Source organism: Acipenser ruthenus, chromosome 27, assembly GCF_902713425.1.
Source record: "Acipenser ruthenus chromosome 27, fAciRut3.2 maternal haplotype, whole genome shotgun sequence".
Lineage (NCBI taxonomy): Eukaryota > Metazoa > Chordata > Actinopteri > Acipenseriformes > Acipenseridae > Acipenser > Acipenser ruthenus.
Genome location: NC_081215.1, coordinates 25,277,301 through 25,295,965, shown reverse-complemented (window position 1 = coordinate 25,295,965; position 18,665 = coordinate 25,277,301). Strand labels below are relative to the sequence as shown.

The window sequence follows — 18,665 nt, the reverse complement described above, 5'->3', positions numbered from 1 at the left end:
CATGCTTTATTCCATAAACAGAATGTTGAAAACTAAATTGATACATTCATATACCAATAACTCATAGGTGCAGACACTTTGCAGGGTTTTAAACTACCCTAGTTATCACAGAGACCCAATGGATAAGGAATGTGCATTTAATATGTAAATGGTTATACATATTTAGTATGATTAACAAGATCTTTGGTGGTAGACCTCACCCTTTACATTTCTGTACATACAAGAAACAGAGTAGGTTTGGGTGACCTAACTCTATCCAATGGTCTTTCAAGCCCAATGATTTTGCTCAGTACCCAAAAGTTCAACCAAGTTCAGCTATCCAAGGACATACAGAGATATAGGTCTCAACTTTTGTAGTTTACCCTGGAAAAGTTGAAATCGTTATTTTTTTTAAGATATTGTGATACATTTACTACTTGTTGTCTTACGGGTAACTTGTTAGTTAATGGATTGCCTGCACAATTGGGCATTTTGTAAACTGGTTGCAATTACTGTATTTAATGTCTTTATCTGAAATATATTCTATTAAATCTCACTGGCACACGTGTTAATTAGGACCTCCAGGCAAGGCATTTTGGCCAAAAATACTTGAATTCTGATGGATAGGTTTATTACACACTTCAAAATCCTAACCAATACAATAAGGAGGCTGTGTGGTCCAGTGGTTAAAGAAATCGGTTCAAATCCCACCTCAGCCATTGACTCATTGTGTGACCCTGAGCAAGTCACTTAACCTCCTTGTGCTCCGTCTTTCAGGTGAGACGTAATTGTAAGTGACTCTGCAGCTGATGCATAGTTCACACACCCTAGTCTGCAAGTCGCCTTGGATAAAGGCGTCTGCTAAATAAACAAATAATAATAATAATAATAAAACAACGCCTTCTTTGTGCCATTCTATTGAAATAAATGTAGTGTTAAGGGTTGCAAACAAAACACACATTTCTAAGGGTTAGTGGATCTGTAGCACCAGTGTAACAGGCAATGCTGTGTGATACACTGCTGTTATGGATTCTGGCCCGTTGTGAGATGAGGAGGTTAAAATCAGACGAGCCTGGCACTTCCATAGTGGTTAAGACGCTCGCTCACCTTCAGTTACAATACGTAAGATAGTCAAATCACAAAAGAGAAAATCTTTATTTTTTTTGCTTTTATTATATGTACATTTAATATTTAACAAAGAAACACTGTAAAAATCAACATATTTTGCAGGACACAGTTTAAAAAGGTCAATACAAATGTGACTAAGAAAACCGCCAATGCTGTACAAAGTGCCACTTTTCAATGTACGTCCAGAAAAAACAAAAAACTAAAACAATACAAAGACAAAGGTGGACATTCTTAAGCTTACATTTGGAGTAGAAAATACACAAGTATGCAATCTGAAGACAATGAAATAAAAAATCCAAACAACTAGAAGAAAAAAAAGCCCCAAAACACTGACTGTTCTTTAAAGAAAAATATACTGTCCTCTTTCCTCTAGTGTGACTATAAAGGACAATCTGATTTATATCCCTGCAGGTACGGTGCTTAAATGAGTACCATTCTAACAAGCCACATTACCGTAACATTAAAAGTTTTACAAAACTATGCCAAGAAGTTCTGAGGCTGTATATAGAGTGCTTGGCCCACTCAGTGCTAAATGTTTCTTCCTAGTCTTACAAATAAAGACCGCCCTCAAAACATTTCCATACACACATAAATATTATGAACCAATTTCTTGATATTGATAGAAAAATACATTTAGTTGTGTCAATTTTGCATTATTTTTAATACATCATTGAGTAAATGAGCACCATGACCAAGTCTTCAACGAGGCAGTGCTTTGTAGAGCAGGCTTGTCTGTACAACCCAGTAAATGTTTAGGCATTCTGCTGTCGCCTGATAGTAGCCTGGCTCACATGCTTGTAATACAGCGCCAGCTTGTCTTGCAACTTCTGGTAAAGCTGGAAAAAAAAGACAACACTTAATCAATGAATGGATTTAAACGAAAACATATGTTACTGTTGTATAAACACTTTGTAACTTACATTAGCATTGTTGATATTAGACTGATTCTCTCCAAGTGCCTGCAGCAGCTGATCAATGGCCAAGTAAGGAAGCCAAACCAGTGGAGCTGTGGCCGACAGAGGTCTCTGAAAAGAAACCAGTGTTCCCAGTTAGTAACAAGTGCTTGAATTATCTAAATTAATCCCATGTTGGATTGGATTATCTGAAACAAAAGAGAAGAAGATGTAAGATGCAGGAAATTAGAAGAGTCAGCTGCAACTTACTTCAATTCCAAAGTACTGGTGTCCCTTCCCCAGCAAGGCATCCACAAATTCAAGCACCAGCTCCACTGCTTCTTCTAGGAGGTCATAGTTCAAGTAGAGACGGAGCAGGCCAGCAGCATCAGCTTCCTGCATGAGGGAGAGTCAAGTCACTTCTAAGACACACACAGACAGTGACAAAAGCATCACAACCACTCAGAAAACACAGAGTGGGGTTTTATTTTTTAAATCCATCTATCAATTCACAATTTTTTCTCTTGACATTTTGAAATGCCCAATTCAGGTGAAACTCGTTTACCGATCCACAGGACTTAAGGGATGCTACCTAGGTCCTGAACCCCAGAAGCAAGGGACTAGCCAGCAAGACATGCCCTGACCAGTAGGGGATGCTGAAGCAAGCTGGGGTTAACTGGATCCAATCACCACCAATGCACAACTCCCTGTGGATGCCCTGCCAGTTTCAGATGGAATTTGACCAAAAAGCATGGGACTTGCCTTGTAACAGTTAACAAGCCAGTCTGGTATCGGTACTCCATGAGAGAGCAGCTTGTTTATGACACAGCGATGGTACTGGCCGTTCTGACACTTATACTGCTCAAGGTAGGAGGACAGCAGGCGCCACGCCTCATCAGTTGCACTGAAAAAGAAAAGAGAGGACCATTTAACAAAGGGGGGGGGCTATGACTTGAAGAACACAACTCTCAACCACAATACCCACAGGGTATTCCACATAGACTATTGATTTTACTGCTCCACACAAGCAGTATCCCAGGCCTACAAATCACAAAATGGTAATCAAGTGTGCTGACGAGAGCCATTAACCCTTAGCGGTCCATTTATTCAGCGTGTCAGGCGCGTCAAGTCCAATTTATTTTCACACGCGCAGTATATTTTAGACGCGCTGTACATCTCCAGCACCGCCCCACCCCTTGTTCGGTATATTTTTCAAATAACTCGTAATAATAGTAGATACCGATAAATCATCTCTTTATCACTCGTTTTATCACCAAACACCTCAATAATGCGATCCAAGTCGTTATTTTATTACTATAACATCTCAAAAAGCTCTGCAAATGTCTGTGGTATTCTCTGGCGCTGGATGCGGAAGCAGCTATCTTGTTTGTGTATGTCCGTGTTATCTATGTGGTGTCGGGTCTATCAGGATTCATGAGATACGCCCCCTTTTCTTTTTTTTTTTTTTCGGCTTCTCTTGGCTCCTATCGGTCTCACTCGGCCATTGAATGGTTTTCTTGGCTTTTTCCGGAGAAAAAACGACTAGAAACCTGTTTTTTGCGTCTTTTTGATGATGTCGGACAGGGTCTGACATTGGACTGGAAAGGGAAAATTGCGATGTCGGACTGGAAAGGGTTAAAATGTACCTTGATTCTTTGGTAGATATAACCGATGAAAGTTGATTTGCAGCTAGCCAGTCCCAGGCTTCCGATTGAATAGCCTCTCCCCCATACTGCAACTTAATGCACCTGCAGAGCAAGGAAAGAAAAGTAAGGCACTGCTCTGGCATCCTTCACATTGAACACTGCTCTCAACTGCGTGCAAGAGCAGAATTCTCCACTGAACTATAGTGCAAGATTAGGCTTCTTATTCAAACTAGTTATGTAGGAGATGTCTGAATATTAAAATATGTAAAAAAAAAGTTATGCACTACTTTACTTTAAATAATTAAAACAAACAAACCCACTTCTAAAGAGCTGGTGTGTTGCGTTTCCACTGTGCACACAGCTGTACTGTGCTACCCAGACTTACTTGAAGGCCAGTCCCTCAAAGACTGGGGACAGGGAGAGTTTAAACGTCTGGCAGAGGGACAGGGCAGTGTCAAACAGACCTGTCTGAACCAACAGGGCCACCATCTCCACTGCAGAGGCATTTCCTGGAAGGCAAGCAAGACGTAGGGTTTGAGTCAAGACATTTCTACTGTCACAACCGATTGCTATGGGAGAAAAACAGAGCGAAACTCAAGCTGCACTCTGTGCCAATTGCACACAACTCTCAGTAGTCCATAATTACTTTCAAAGCATCAGATTTTAATCTTTTAATAGTACAATTTCACTGACCAAGCTGTAGTTTTCCTTTAGGGCGTAACTGCCCTTTTACAAACTACAATAAAACTTGGCCCTACAAATTGCATGGAAACAGTATAGCACACCTGCGATGGCAGCTGAATTAGGGTCGTGTTGCGCGAGGGTCATGCGGTTTCGAGCCAGAATGTATTCCTTCTGCAAATCCTTCAGCTCCAGGATTTCAATCTGACGGCTGGCTGTAATAAAACACAAGTTTCAAGCGCATTATTCACTGGAAGCTTCTGCTCCCTGTTACTGCAAAGCAGTGAGCAGACACACGCACACACATGAGAATAGCGTGCATTAAGAGAACTGGACTGCGGTAACCTACCTGGGTTTGCAGCACACTCGCCATCGTAGTTTCTCTTTGGTGATGCCCCTGGGCGCTCATACTGAACATGGGGGGGGGGAATAATATATGAATAAAAATACATACTGGTAAACAAAGCATTTCAAACTCATGATATCGTAATTAACCATATATTAATACAGAATGTAATGTGTCCTATGCAATCTCAAGAGATCTGTACAAGATCCACTAGGAGCTAAATCGATAAGACTCACCACTCCTCCAGACGCCGGCTGCACGATCCAGGCATACTCTGGTCTGATGAGCCTCAAGCAGTTCAAGGCACAAAGGTAGCAGTTGACCTGTTTCTGCAGACCGTTGAGAGTCCGGACCTCTCTCCCGAGGCGCATCCCGTACTCAAACATCACTGTGCCGGCTGGCAGGGAAAAACACCAACGTTAACCAGAGGCTTATGGGCGTTCACTACACTCGCACTGCGCTGTCTGCAGAAACTTCATTTTGCGAACGTCCCGCTACGGACATATTGACGTGAACGAAAAGCAATATAGTAGTGAAATATTTCATGCTTGACAAACCACACCTCACATACACAGCTTTTCTATACTAGGCACGGCAATTCATTTCTGGAACACAGACTGAATAACGAGTACATACAAGAATGCCACTGTATGGGTGTGGTGAGGTAGAAACACGGCCAGTAAAACAGTGCAAGCCCTATACATCTATTCATATACATATACACACATATATGTGTATGAATGAATGAGACGCAGAGAATCGGCAGCATGCTCCAGTTCTTACCTTTTCTGTAGTTGTGCCGGTTGATGTGAAAAGCATACAGCAGCTCGTAGTAATTATGAGTCATCAGGTCAACCGCCCGAGCTCGAGACTCAATGATAGTAACCACCTGAAACATAAGGCAACCCTCATCAACTAAGCCTAGTTGGATCAGTGCATTACGAACACCGAAGGAAATCAAGTGAACGTGCAGCACCCACTTCTGCAAAACAGAAACTTGATTCTACTAAAAAACCACAGATATACTCCCAGATCAGGCAAGCAGGGAGCCACACACCAGGTGCTGCCAATAAGCCAGTTAGAATCCCTATAGGATCGTTACACAAAAACGGTTTGTTTGTGACACTGAGAAGTCATAAAGATCATGGGAATCCCATTCTTTTTCTGCTGATGGTTCTAGCTTGATACACCAAGTCACTTACTAGTAGATTGATATGGATTACTTATCCAAAAATATAAAATCGGCCCGCCTGCTTATTTGTGCTTGGGGTTGTGAATGTACTGCATCCTGGCTAGCAGAGCTGTTCCGTTTTCCGGTACTAACCTCATCGTGCAGGTTGACGTAAGGGAACTCAACCAGGTCGTGAAGCTGAGAGCGTTCACACAGCACCACAACCAGCTGCCGCAGACAGTCCAGCTGCCTGCAGAGTGGACGGAGACCAGACAGAAGAACATATGAGAGATGAACTGTGCACCTGGACATCAACATCGCTTAGTCTTTATCACAAGCATGTTTATTGTAGCTATGAATGGCAACACTTAATGCAGTCTTCCTGTCTTAAGATGTGTGCAAACCAATAGCATGCTTTGCGTAACAATGAAGTCAGCTCGAGTCCACTGTTACTAAGAAAAAGCATGAAACAAGCAGGGTTTCTGTTTTGCTCGAGTGTTGGGACGTTACCTGCAGGAATCTGGATTTTGGGTCAGTGCCTCGTACGCCTGTTTGTTGTGTCCGAGGTCAAGATGGTGTTTAAAAATACGGGTTTGGAGGGCAGCCTAGAGAAGAACATATAAAGACCTTTAGTATTCCCACTAGTCACTACTGATTATCAGAAACAGTAGGATCATTTGCCATTACATCCCTAGACACACACTCACCAATTTCCTGGTATATGTGCATTACTGTGATTAAGCCACTGTCCCTTGTGAACTGCTCTTTCTATTCCTACGAGTGGAGATTTCACTGCAACCGTACCAAATGGTTATGGGACACTTACCTGGCTTCGTACGTCGGTAGCTTCTGAAATTGCCATCGTTGACAACTGAATGACGAGCTCGGGTAAGCCAACATCTTCCAGCAACCTCAGAACCTAAAAGAAAAATACAGCAGCCAAAAGACTTGGGCCATGAACATTAGATCACATCCTTACCTATTCATATTAGATCCACTTGTTCTCTCTTGCTTTTAATGCTCTCTAAGCCTGGTATCTGTTATTAGCTGTTGACTAAATTGCTATTTCACGTTTTCTAGTCCATCTTATCTGTATGATTCTGCTTGACACACGCAGCCACAATGTTTAGAATTCACATCCTAGCCTTTTATTTAATGTAGTATGTCTGTATTTAATGTGTTTGCATTATTCTTTTACTGTTTGTATTTAATGTACTATGCCCTGGATTTAACTGTATTTAATGTTTATGCATTGTTCCTCACTACCTTGTAGAGCGCTTTGTGATGGTGGTCCACTATGAAAGGCGCTATATAAAATAAATATTGATTGATTGATATTATATACCCTGTGAAGATATTTGAATTAAAGGCATTTGGTAGTTAGTTATTACCAGGGATCCTAGTTCTCCGCAATAAAAAGAATAAAATTCTGATATAATTTTTTTAAATCTGTGCTATTCTGCATTAAAATAAAAGGCTAAAATTGAGTCCCCGCCCCCTAAAAACAGCCCAATCGTATTGATTCTAAAAAGATAAAGACAAAGTCGCTTCAGTTAATGCCTTGTGCTGTTCTGATGGAGGCACAAGCAGGCACTTTGTCCGCTTGACGTATTTTTACCAATGACAAGTCAGTGGAAACGGCAAGTGGAGAGGTTGGCCAGTTCTGAATGGTGGAGTTTGATTACTAAGTACAGCTCCCTGATTCTCTGTGCTGTAGTTCACTGCAGTGCCGGTTCTTTACCTTGTTGTAATACTGCAGCCGGGGAGCTGAAGCCGCCTCCTCTTCATCCGAGCCGCCAATCAGCCTGTCCAGAAACTCCTCCTTCCCAACCTCTGTTGCTGCCTCCTGGAAACACTGCAGCGCCTGTAAAAAAACAAACAAACAGATATGCAAATATTCATTTTTTTTTTATTGTAAAGCGCCCTGGCTGCTCCTCATGAAGAGCGCTATATAAAAAGGTCCGCTCTTTCAATATTACACACTTAAGGTTAGTACCCTGGATCTAGCACACTGTCTTATTTCAGCATTCCTACAACATGTACTCAAGATACTGGCATCCTTACAGTGTGTCACATTGGTTGTGGTGATGTCGTCATCACGTGTCATAGCAGTAATAATGTGTGTGTGCTTTATAAATAAAGTTTAAAATATTCAGCGTATAGTATATTGGTAAGTTTTGAATATCGTGCTTATTATTGAGCAAATTGGAGAGCAGCACCCACCTTGTGACCTTCCCCTGTGGCCAAATAGCACTGTCCCAGCACAAATCTGCAAGACCCCACATTCACATGGCACCAAGGACTGACCAGACGAATGTGTTCCTTTAAAGAGAGATACAGCGAGTCAATCTCTGCTTCATGTCAATCAAATACAGCGATCCCAGTGTATTTAATAAATCCTAGGCCATGGTGACAGTAGATTGTACATGTACTATACTGTACAAGAACCCTTCATTAATTCAAAGCAAAAATCTGTGCCGAAATTAATTGACAAAGCAAACACAACTGTTCTAATAAATCTAGTTATAATACTCTGGCAGATCTTAAAAAGCAAATAACCCAAGGATAACAACCAAAATATAAATATATATATATATATATATATATATATATATATATATATATATATATATATATATATATATATAAAAAACAATTTGTATGCCCCATCTGTATTTGTGTGCTCTAGTATGAGAGTCTTATCTTCTGGATGCTTTACCTGGAGTTGTGTGTACTGGCAATTTCCCATCATGCACTCTAGGAACAGAAAACCTGGGTTACTGGGCCATCTGGTTAATTTAGGTTTAAGGGACAATGACTCAACAGGAAGAACACATGTGGCTTCACATGGTATTGAATACGGACGCATTTCAGTGGCAAACTGACAAACACAAACGTCCCAACTACTGAAAGTAGTTTATGAAACAAACAGTCAGGCATGGAAGAGTTACGGTAATCATAGACGTCAAAAATATACAACCGTGGGCTGATCCCAGCCTATAACACTCCTCATGCTCCAGCGAGCCTAGCTCAACACAGACTGTGTCTAGATAACACAGTGTTATACATGCAAATGCAGACGTCTTTGAGGATTTCTTAAATAACTTGGGAGTGCAAAGGATACAAGTGCTGCAAAAGGTAGACAGAGATTGCTGCAATTAACTGCGACCAGTTCAAGATGGCTTGGGTCAGCGGTGCGTCTGGCTGAGCGTATATCTGGTAGATGATGCGTTTCCTGGCCACGGTTTGGAAAAATAACTCCACCACAGTTTGGGGACTTGACACTGCAAATAGAGGAAGCAGAATTATAGTATTTGGGGGAAAAAAAAAATTGACATCCAACAGCTGGCTTGTAAAAAAAATTAATTAAATAAAAAAGTACCTGATTTATTTGGAGTCAGAGCAGGAGAATCAGACATATCCAGTACAGAGAGATGCTGCAGGTTGGCCTCCCTGCAAAGAAAAAGTATCAAGATTTAAAAAGAACTGCATATATGAACTGGTTTGTCTACCAAGCAGAGTAGTTGCTGACTTTACTTACAGGGTGTCCATCGGCACTGCTGTGGACAGACACCTGCTCGCCCACCTGACCAGGTAATAGGAGCACAGACAGTGTGACGTTCGAGAAACCAGGTCCTGTTGTAGTTGATAGAGCTGCCCGTCGCCTCCAAAATAGACCTGAAACACAGCATGGCTCATGGTGTCAGTTGGTAGCTGCACATAAGGTCATACTGGCAAAAGATGATGCACTGGAATGTTCCGTTTTGATTGGCCCGGTAGAGTGGCAGTGTGATTCAGAATATAAAAACCAACGCAGCGTTATAAAGAGCTCACCTCTCCACCCAGGTGCAGATAGAGCTGCTGTAGGATGAGCAGGTCCCGACAAAGCAGAAAGCGCGTCATGGCATTCTGACACACAGCCTGGCCCACGAGATGCACTGCAGTACTGCTTCCAAAGAGCTGGGACAGACTCATCCGCACATTCAGAGGCTGAACTGGAAAACAAAATGAAACACATACAGTGCACACGCTTCAGAATATGAACTGGATAAATATATACTGTATATCACCCTAACACTGCTAGGAACACATTAGATGCGTTTTATTTTACTTCTATCCGTGTTTAAAAATGGCAATTTTAAGTTATCAGCAGAGTAAAAGGTTAACGATCAAATCTCGATAAGCAACAAGTAAAATGTTCAGCAGTTACCCGTTACCTACCTGCACCCAGATTGTCCTCCATCGGCGTCTCAATTTCATAATTCATCTCCCGGAGAAGAATAGTCATGGCATTCACAGGGTTTTGGATAGCCTGCATCTTATTCTGAACGTCTTCAATCACGTTGTCACTACAACACAACAAAAGCAATAAACACTTAGCTGAGATATAGCAACCGGAGACACAAAAGAAAAAAATGTTGCTTAACTAAAACTCAAGTCATTCAACTCAAGGTGCACCAAAATGACAGAAAAACAAGGGCTTAGACACAGGGAGGGCTACGCAGGCCTTTGTTACATCCCTGTTTGAAATGACATAACTGAACCAATGAATCTTCCATCCAGATCCTAAAGATCATCATGATTTCCATTTTCTCTGTTAAACCTGCAGCGGAATGGGGTCCACTCACTGGTCACTGCCGAGAAGACACTCCAGGACCTGTTCGGCCGCTCTCTCCGGTGACTGCATGTGCTCCAGCGCTTTCTCCATCACGCAGGCCATCTCTTTAGTGACGGACTCACGGATCAGCCGCAGACACTGTACCAGCTGCAGGACGTCCCGAGCAGCATCGGGATCTGCCAGCAAAGAAACACCAATGCATGTTCACAAACAGCGTGAGTAACAAACACGACAGGGGTGGAACAATGGGTAATTATCAAGTAGCTTTTTAAATTTGGCGGCTTGGGAAGTCCGGCTACAAATCTTTTTTACCTTACTGGATAGCATACAGCAGGTGAACGGCACGCTCTCTGCACGGATACCCACCATCAGTGACAGGCGTCTCCTCCTCCTCGTTGGACAGGTGGCCCTCAGAGCACAGGTAGAGGTGATCCACAGCAAAGCAGGGAATCAGGAAGGAGATGTATCCCTGGAGAGGAAACAGAATGACATTCGGAAAATGTTTCGCACTTGACAGGCTGTAGCTTGTACGGTACAGAGATTCTCCCCACCCCCCACAACTTCTATAAAACACAGGACGTCCCAAAAGTCAGGCTTGAGAAGCAAAACTAATTCATGTTGGTTGTAGATTTCTTTCAGGTGTGAAATGTCTTTAAGCAAAGAGGATTCAAATCATTTTGATGTGTGGCTGCCTTGATTAACAGGGAGCGTGCATAATAAATGATTCAGCCTACGATACCCGACTCATGGGACACTCTGTAGAATAGAGTCATACCCATTCAGTAGCGGCCGGTTCCTTTACCTTTTTGAGCAGACAGACCATAGCTGTGCAGGGGTTGACATGCAGGGCGAGAGGGCTGGACAGTGCCTCCTGGTACTGTAGACAGCAGGCGTAGAACTTGGACCAGAACTCCACCTGTAACTGCCGATACTCCTCCTGGGAAAACTCGTACTCTGTCACACTGCCCTGGAGCTACAGGAGAGGAAGGAGGGGCAACCAAATGTTAATGAGTCAGCAGCTCTCACTTTGAAATAATGCACTACTTTGACTCGGGGGCTTAACAGGACCCACCTCGTTTTCTACAGCGACCGTCACCTCCTTCTTCAGAGCTTCCCAGGACAGATCAAGAATTTTCTCTCCACCACGACGATAGATCTGAATTAAAGCACAATTAGGTTAGCTTTGTGAACATGATCGTAGGGTACTGCATGAATAGAACAACTAAAACAAAAACACTGGCCAAAGCACCGAGGAAAAACAAAACAGAGTTTAATATGATTTCTAGCACCTTTGATAATCCGACACAGTTTCTTGTTAACTTACCTGCAGAGTTTTAACAAGAGCAGTTGTTGTAAACTGTGATGGAGAGAAGAGGCTTTCCAGGTAGGCTTCCTGTATTAAATAAAAAAAAGAATTTTTTTTTTTTAACCCCCCTCACTATAAAAACGTGCGTTTTCTCATCTGCTCCACAGGGTATACAGAATGAAAATAATTTAAGACATTTTGGTGTTGTGCTATTTTTTTTCATTCAATTTAACAGGTAACGTTGTTAAGCAAGTTTCCTAAATACATACCCTGGGATCATCATCTTCCCCAACAGTAACTTCCTCTGCAGGTGGAGGCTGAACAAAAACCTGGTTCCACTGTGCAGCTTGATTACTGTTTAAAAAAAAAAAAAAAATGTAAAAGCGACTTAAAGGCATTTTCATCTATGCACGCTGGGGTTCCTGTGCAGGAATTCAGCCCCAGGTTCTAATGCAGTTCTTTTCTCTTACTGTTCGAAGTTGATGTATTTAACAATAGTCTGGTTTTCGTCATCTTGCCAGAGAGCCCAGACATCAGTGGAGGTCAACGAAAAATCGATCAAAGTCTCCTGGGAACAAACACAGCCGAGGAAACAGTCAAGATATTCATTAGACACTTTGGGCCATATTTCCAAAGTGCTTCCTCCATGGTTTAACCCTTTGCAGTCCATTTATTAAGTGCGTGTCAGGCGCGTCAGGTCCAATTTATTTTCACACATGCAGTTAATTTTAGTCGCGCTGTTTAAAAGTATTTTTTTTCCCACAGTCAAACGGGTTTAAAAGGCCCTGCATATCAACAAAGCACTCACCAGGCATCTCCAGCCCCGCCCCACCCTTTCGTTCGCTATAGCTTTCACATATGCCAAGAAATAAATAATAATAATAATAGTCGTACATATCGATCAATCATCTCCTGATCACTCGTTTTATCACCAAACTCCTCAATAATGCGATCCAAGTCATTATTTTATTAAGATAACATCTGAAAAAAGCTTTGCAAATGTCCGTGATATTCTCTGAGCGCTGATGCAGTCACAGCCAGCTTGTTTCCTTATGACCGCCCCTATCTGATGCCAGGGGCAAGTATAACTATTCATGAGATACGGCCTTTTTTTTGTTTTTCGACTTGTCTCGGCTCCTGTCGCTCCCACTCGGCCACTGAATGGTTTTCTCGGCTTTTTCCGGAGAAAAAACGACTAGAGACCTGTTTTTTGGGTTTTTTTGACGATGTCGGACCTTGGACCGGATAGGAATAATTACAATGTCGGACCAGGTCCGACATAGGACCGCAAAGGGTTAATTAATTCCTATTTTATTAAGCTTGAATTAAAACCAGGCATGGGTGAAAACAGGTATTCAACAGGAGTCTTACTTCCATCCCTGAAAAATGTTAGGTGGATTAAAAAAAACCATACCTGTGTTGCAAACAGCGAGGAGATGTGATCCAGGCTGTATCTGTTACTCTCTGTACTGACTAACTGGAAAACGCAGAACTGAAACAAGAGGGGAAAAAAACATTTACAGTTCAGAAGAGAGGCACAACTTACATCCATAAACACAAAACGCTCAATATCACTACATTTAAAAATACTAAAAGTAACAATGTTTAGACTAGAAGTTTCTTTATTATTATTATTTTTAAATGACATTACTGCTTTTTTCTGATGCTTGCTTTAGAAAAATGAAAACCGGCATAGAAAGACAAATAATATGTAACAAATATTTATACACTATGTTAAATTGTGTGGGACATTGGGGCTGGCAAAAGACATAAGAAAAATGACTTTGTTAGCAAAGTGAATTTGAAGGAGCAGGAGGTACCTGTCCTCTCTTTGGAACGGCGAGATAGACCCCAAGACAGAGCCCTGTGGAAGGAGAGAAGGATAGTCTGAGCTTGTGTCCCTGCCCAGAAGAGTGCTTCACATCCCTGTTCACCGGCATATACTCCATCATGTCAGCCACCATAAGGCACATCTGGTCCTGTCAAGAACACAAGAGTCATACACAGCGGCACAGGCCAGCACTAAAGCTGCAAGGCTAGAAAGGAGCGTTGTGAACGCAAAGAGAACCCTTTATAAAAACAAAAAACAATCCTTAAGGTTCTTAGATCAGAGGTGCACAGCAAGGGCCATTCTAGCCCAGATATTTCAGGGATAGAAATAAGACTCCTGTCGCATAGCAATTTCACTTATTCCAGGTTTTACTACAAGCTTGATTAACCACAGTGTATAGGTAACAAGTTCAGGTGTCTCATTAAACTCAATATAAAACCAAGAACTGCTATGCAATGGGAGTCTTATTTCCATCCCTGTATTTGTTACCAACCGTACCCTTAATTACCGATTACAGCTCTGTTAATTATCTGATAACCTGTAAATGTGCAATGCCCTCAAGAACCAGTGTTTTGCCCCCCTGACTGATTACATCTTCTATAAATGCCTGTATTTAGTGAATAATAATAATAATATTAATAATAATAATAATAATAATAATAATAATATACTTGCTTTGTATGACCACATTCGGAGTTTGTGGTCCTGGCAAAGAGCGAATATGAAGGCATCGTTTTCTAGCTGCCGAACCACAAGACTCAGGGGAAGATCTGATGGGCCCTGGTCTCCCCTGGAGTGGAAATAAAAACATGCACTAGGTTACAGTGAACCGTTGTAAAGCCTGTCGAAAACCATCTTTCATGCAAGATAGAAACATTCTCTTCAAAGGGTTGATCTGATTTAAAACTCTATAAAGCAAACAATAGCTCAGAACTGTGCGGTAACAATCCAGGGAGGGGAATAAAACTCCTATTGCATAGCAGTTTGATCCGTTCCTGGTTTTACACCTGAGGTTGTTACCTATAGACATTAGCTAATCAAGCTGGTAGTAAAACCTGGAATGTGAGAAACAGCTATGCAATAGGAGACTCATTTCCATCCTTGCAATCCATCACATTTCATCTATTTCCATAACCATGTATGATCAGGAAAGATTTCACCCCCTCTCCTCTTACCTTATTGCTGTTGGCATCCAACCGGTGAGAAATCTCTGCATTACAGAGCTCTGCTTCAGCTCCAGAATAGAAACACTGCCTAAAAAACACACGCACATATAACAAACATACGCTTAGTAACAAGCACTTCCATCAGAGATATAAAGGGATATAACAGCACCCCTAGTAAATACTGTAAGTGTACTGGACTACTGCTCGCAAACACCTATCTGCACTCTCCTATGTACCAGTGCTGTGACTCTTTACCTTGCACGTCATGTGGAGGTAGTTTGATGATCAGAATGCCTCCGGAGGTCGACGGCAGAGCGAACAGCGCCTCTCCCTCGCTGCTGAGCCACGCTGTGGATGCTGTGGAGTTTGGGAACTGCCCCGGGATGGAGGGAATCACGTAACTGTTCTGAGGATCTCTGAAGTCCACCTTCCCGATGTCAGTGAATACAGACTGCATCTGCGTCTCCGTAACCAGCTCCTACACAGGAAACAGTGACAGAATGAGCTACTGCTGTGGCAGAAACCAACACGCAAAAAGATGGTCTTTCTAAATGACGAGTGGCACTGGGGGTAAGGAAAGCCTGGTTCAGATCCATTTTCAGATCCGTTCCCCTTATAACTCATAGGACTGCACTGGCAATCAGAGCTTATTTTTCAATACCTAGAAGACTTGCAAGGCAAGGCTGTTAATCACCAACACTGACGTACAGCACACTTAACATTCAAAAAGAAACAAACCGTTCAACTAAATACACAGCCAGAAAAAAATGTTTTTCATTACAATTATTATTATGCAACTGCTTGAATGGGTGGAGCACATGCAATGACATGCAAAAAATAAAAAAATAACTAAGAAACGGTGATTTCGACACGTACACTCCTGTACATCCGCGACGGGTGAGACAGCACCAGCCTGTGCACACTCTGATTGGTCACTATGAGAATGATCACATGACTGTGCGTCTCCTGCAGATGTACTCCTCCGGGGAGCAGGTTGCAGTTCACCATCCTCAGCCTGACAGCGTTGTTCAGGAGGTTGGTATCCAGGGATTGCTCCACCAGCTGCAGAGCGTCCCCAGAGGTGGTCCTGTGAAGAAAGACAGCATTTTAAATAATGGTATAACAAGGAGGGCATGGGATGATAAAGACAGCTGGTCACCTTGCAATGGATGTTGACCAATGCGCTACTCACCAGTGTATGAACCGGTTGCTGGTAACCGATAAGAGCTTGCCGCTTTCTTCATAGTAGAATCCGCCGGCACTGTCTGGGTATTTCACCCCTCCTGGAAGAGAATTCACTCCTGCAGAAAAGCAATCACAGTTTTAATATTATCTTTTAACATGCCATGTATGTCTGCTTTGGGAATATCTAGCTGAGAGGCAATGCTTACAAATAATTGTATGTATGAACACAGAGTATAACACTGGTCATTTATAAGTCATAACTCTGTCAGACCTCTAAGGGATTATATTAGACTGCATTTTCACCAATAGGGTCCTTAAAAAAAACAGGTCTATGTGGTAGAAAACGGATTGTTGTCAAAACTGTTCTGTGACAATTACTGGGTGTTCCGTTCTTTCCTAGGACTTCTATCACCCAAATTGGATTTAAGTTTAATGTAACACAAGAACATATACATATGAAGAAAACAAATCAGATACCGATTATATGCTACGGTACTTGTACTGTAACGTCTGAATGTGTCTGTCTTGAGAAACTTCATTTTTTACCGGTAGTGTACACTTTTCTTACTGAAATGTTTAACCCACAAAATCAGCTTGATAGTCATATCGATTTTCAAATATTAACCTACATGTTTGGACAACGAATTATTTATTTTACAGTATTTAATTCCACTTCAGGCGTATCAATGTAGCAGTGCATGTATGGTCTCATATAAATTAAATTATATTATATTATAATAGTTATATTACACTGTACTGCCCGGCTGCATTGCATTGACAAAATAGAACTACACATCCCATCCTTTCAGTAAATGCTACTCGTAAATCACTGTTTCTATATATTATATATCTCTTCTTTTCACCTGGGTTTACTATTATATCCCGGAACCTCTGCACCGTTTCTCTTTCAAACTCGCAGATCTCTATAAAACTCCTCTCCATAACCGTCGCCATTTTCCCTGCGTTGAAACATGGGATTGTGGAGGGGAGGAGTCAAAGGAACCGCGATGAGTGACGTTCAAAATATTTAAATCACAGTACCGCCCCGCACATGAGAGAGAGAGAGAGCGCTGCGTGAACGGGGCTCCCAACCCTACACGGTATACCGTTACAGCCACGCTTTTGAGGCGAATAAAGACATATCCATCTTCTGCCCTGTTTAATGCAGCCGCGGGAATTTTATTCCAGAATTGCTTTAATGAGCTGAAAACAAGCACAAACTGAAGCTTCTTTCCTTCCTTTCCTTTTTTTTTAAAAAATAAAATAACTTTTATACAGAAAGTAAATGAATTAGTTAATAATAACATTATACAAAAATCATAACGACAATACATGTTTACAGTTTTTATTTGAGTGCATATCTAAGATTGCTGCCTTTTACAGTGCAGTAAGGCCTCATCTGAATTAATTAAACGCCTGGGCCACTCCATTATTCTTGTTCGTACACAATAAAAGTCTGGAAAATATTAAAAGCAAAACAATGTGTCACATTTAATGTCACATTGTATCCATAAGATGGCGCGCGTGTGTTTCATTTCTCTGGTACCTCACTAGTAAATGTACTCAGAGAAAATACAGCAACCTTTCTGAGTTTTGTTGACTCAAGAGAGGCTGGCATGAAATGGGGTTTGCAAGTTGCAACAGAACACGGTTTGAAAAAATAAAAATCGTTCAGCATTTCATAAAATTGTATTATGCAATTTCCAGGGAACGCTGTGATTTGAGTCTCCAGAGGGGGTTATTAACTAGTTAGATACGTGTGTGTGTAACGTCTACACAGCGTGTGTGTCACAGGACCGGAGAGACAGACAGTGCAAGGTGAACGCTGTACTGCTTGTCACCATTGCTTCCTCGATACATTCAAAATCAATTACAATTAAAAAGAAGCCTCAGCAAGTCCCACTTTATTTCGAACCTGAGAACGACATAACATAACATTGATACTGAGGCTTTCAATTGGTTTACGGTTTAACCTTTAACTGAATTATTTGCTCTATTTTTCTCCTTTGTCCACATGGCAGATCACTGTAGACTGAGGGATGCAAATAAGAACCAGCATGGATCAGGTATTCTGTTCTTTAGGATAGATAGAATAGATAGATTGAATAGTGACGATAGATTGAATAGTGACGTCCTTCGGGTGGGTTATTTTCTAATGGAATTACCCACTCCGTGTGTGTCTATCGTTATTGAAATAACCCTACACGGAACCAGAAAGTTCTAAAACCTTCGAGAACCCAGTGGTATTGCAATCATAAGAACATAAGAACATAAGAAGACGAGAGGAGGCCATTCAGCCCATCTTGCTCGTTTGGTTGTTAGTAGCTTATTGATCCCAGAATCTCATCAAGCAGCTTCTTGAAGGATCCCAGGGTGTCAGCTTCAACAACATTACTGGGGAGTTGGTTCCAGACCCTCACAATTCTCTGTGTAAAAAAGTGCCTCCTATTTTCTGTTCTGAATGCCCCTTTATCTAATCTCCATTTGTGACCCCTGGCCCTTGTTTCTTTTTTCAGGTCAAAGTAGTCCCCTGGGTTGACATTGTCTATACCTTTTAGGATTTTGAATGTTTGAATCAGATCGCCGCGTAGTCTTCTTTGTTCAAGACTGAATAGATTCAATTATTTTAGCCTGTCTGCATACGACATGCCTTTTAAACCCGGGATAATTCTGGTTGCTCTTCTTTGCACTTGTTATAGAGCAGCAATATCCTTT

At 41.7% G+C, this 18,665-nt stretch overlaps 1 protein-coding gene across 1 annotated transcript; it reads right to left on the bottom strand.

The window, feature by feature from the left end:
• Window positions 1-1,132: 1,132 nt before the first annotated feature.
• LOC117432278 (nuclear pore complex protein Nup160-like) lies at window positions 1,133-16,956 on the bottom strand. Its single transcript, XM_059001992.1, has 36 exons — window positions 16,814-16,956; window positions 15,958-16,066; window positions 15,642-15,852; window positions 15,021-15,243; window positions 14,775-14,853; window positions 14,275-14,389; window positions 13,589-13,747; window positions 13,183-13,260; window positions 12,239-12,336; window positions 12,038-12,122; window positions 11,787-11,855; window positions 11,535-11,618; window positions 11,265-11,435; window positions 10,829-10,931; window positions 10,473-10,638; window positions 10,066-10,193; window positions 9,679-9,839; window positions 9,386-9,522; window positions 9,227-9,297; window positions 8,969-9,128; window positions 8,564-8,633; window positions 8,068-8,166; window positions 7,586-7,708; window positions 6,671-6,763; window positions 6,355-6,449; window positions 5,998-6,094; window positions 5,457-5,562; window positions 4,910-5,070; window positions 4,677-4,737; window positions 4,432-4,542; window positions 4,032-4,155; window positions 3,647-3,748; window positions 2,759-2,904; window positions 2,271-2,392; window positions 2,028-2,132; window positions 1,133-1,943 (listed from the first exon to the last, which is right to left on the bottom strand). Exons 1-36 carry the CDS (start codon window positions 16,902-16,904, stop codon window positions 1,860-1,862), a joined length of 4,197 nt encoding a protein of 1,398 aa, XP_058857975.1. The 5' UTR covers window positions 16,905-16,956; the 3' UTR covers window positions 1,133-1,859.
• Window positions 16,957-18,665: the final 1,709 nt, after the last annotated feature.

Excerpts from the sequence above, each read along its gene's own strand:
- LOC117432278 (XM_059001992.1), bottom strand. The coding sequence starts at position 16,904 with ATGGCGACGGTTATGGAGAGGAGTTTTATAGAGATCTGCGAGTTTGAA. Across the intron at positions 15,853-15,957 it reads AGCAACCGGTTCATACACTG|GACCACCTCTGGGGACGCTC; the intron begins GTGAGTAGCGCA and ends CTTTCTTCACAG. Across the intron at positions 12,123-12,238 it reads AAATACATCAACTTCGAACA|TAATCAAGCTGCACAGTGGA; the intron begins GTAAGAGAAAAG and ends TTTTTTAAACAG.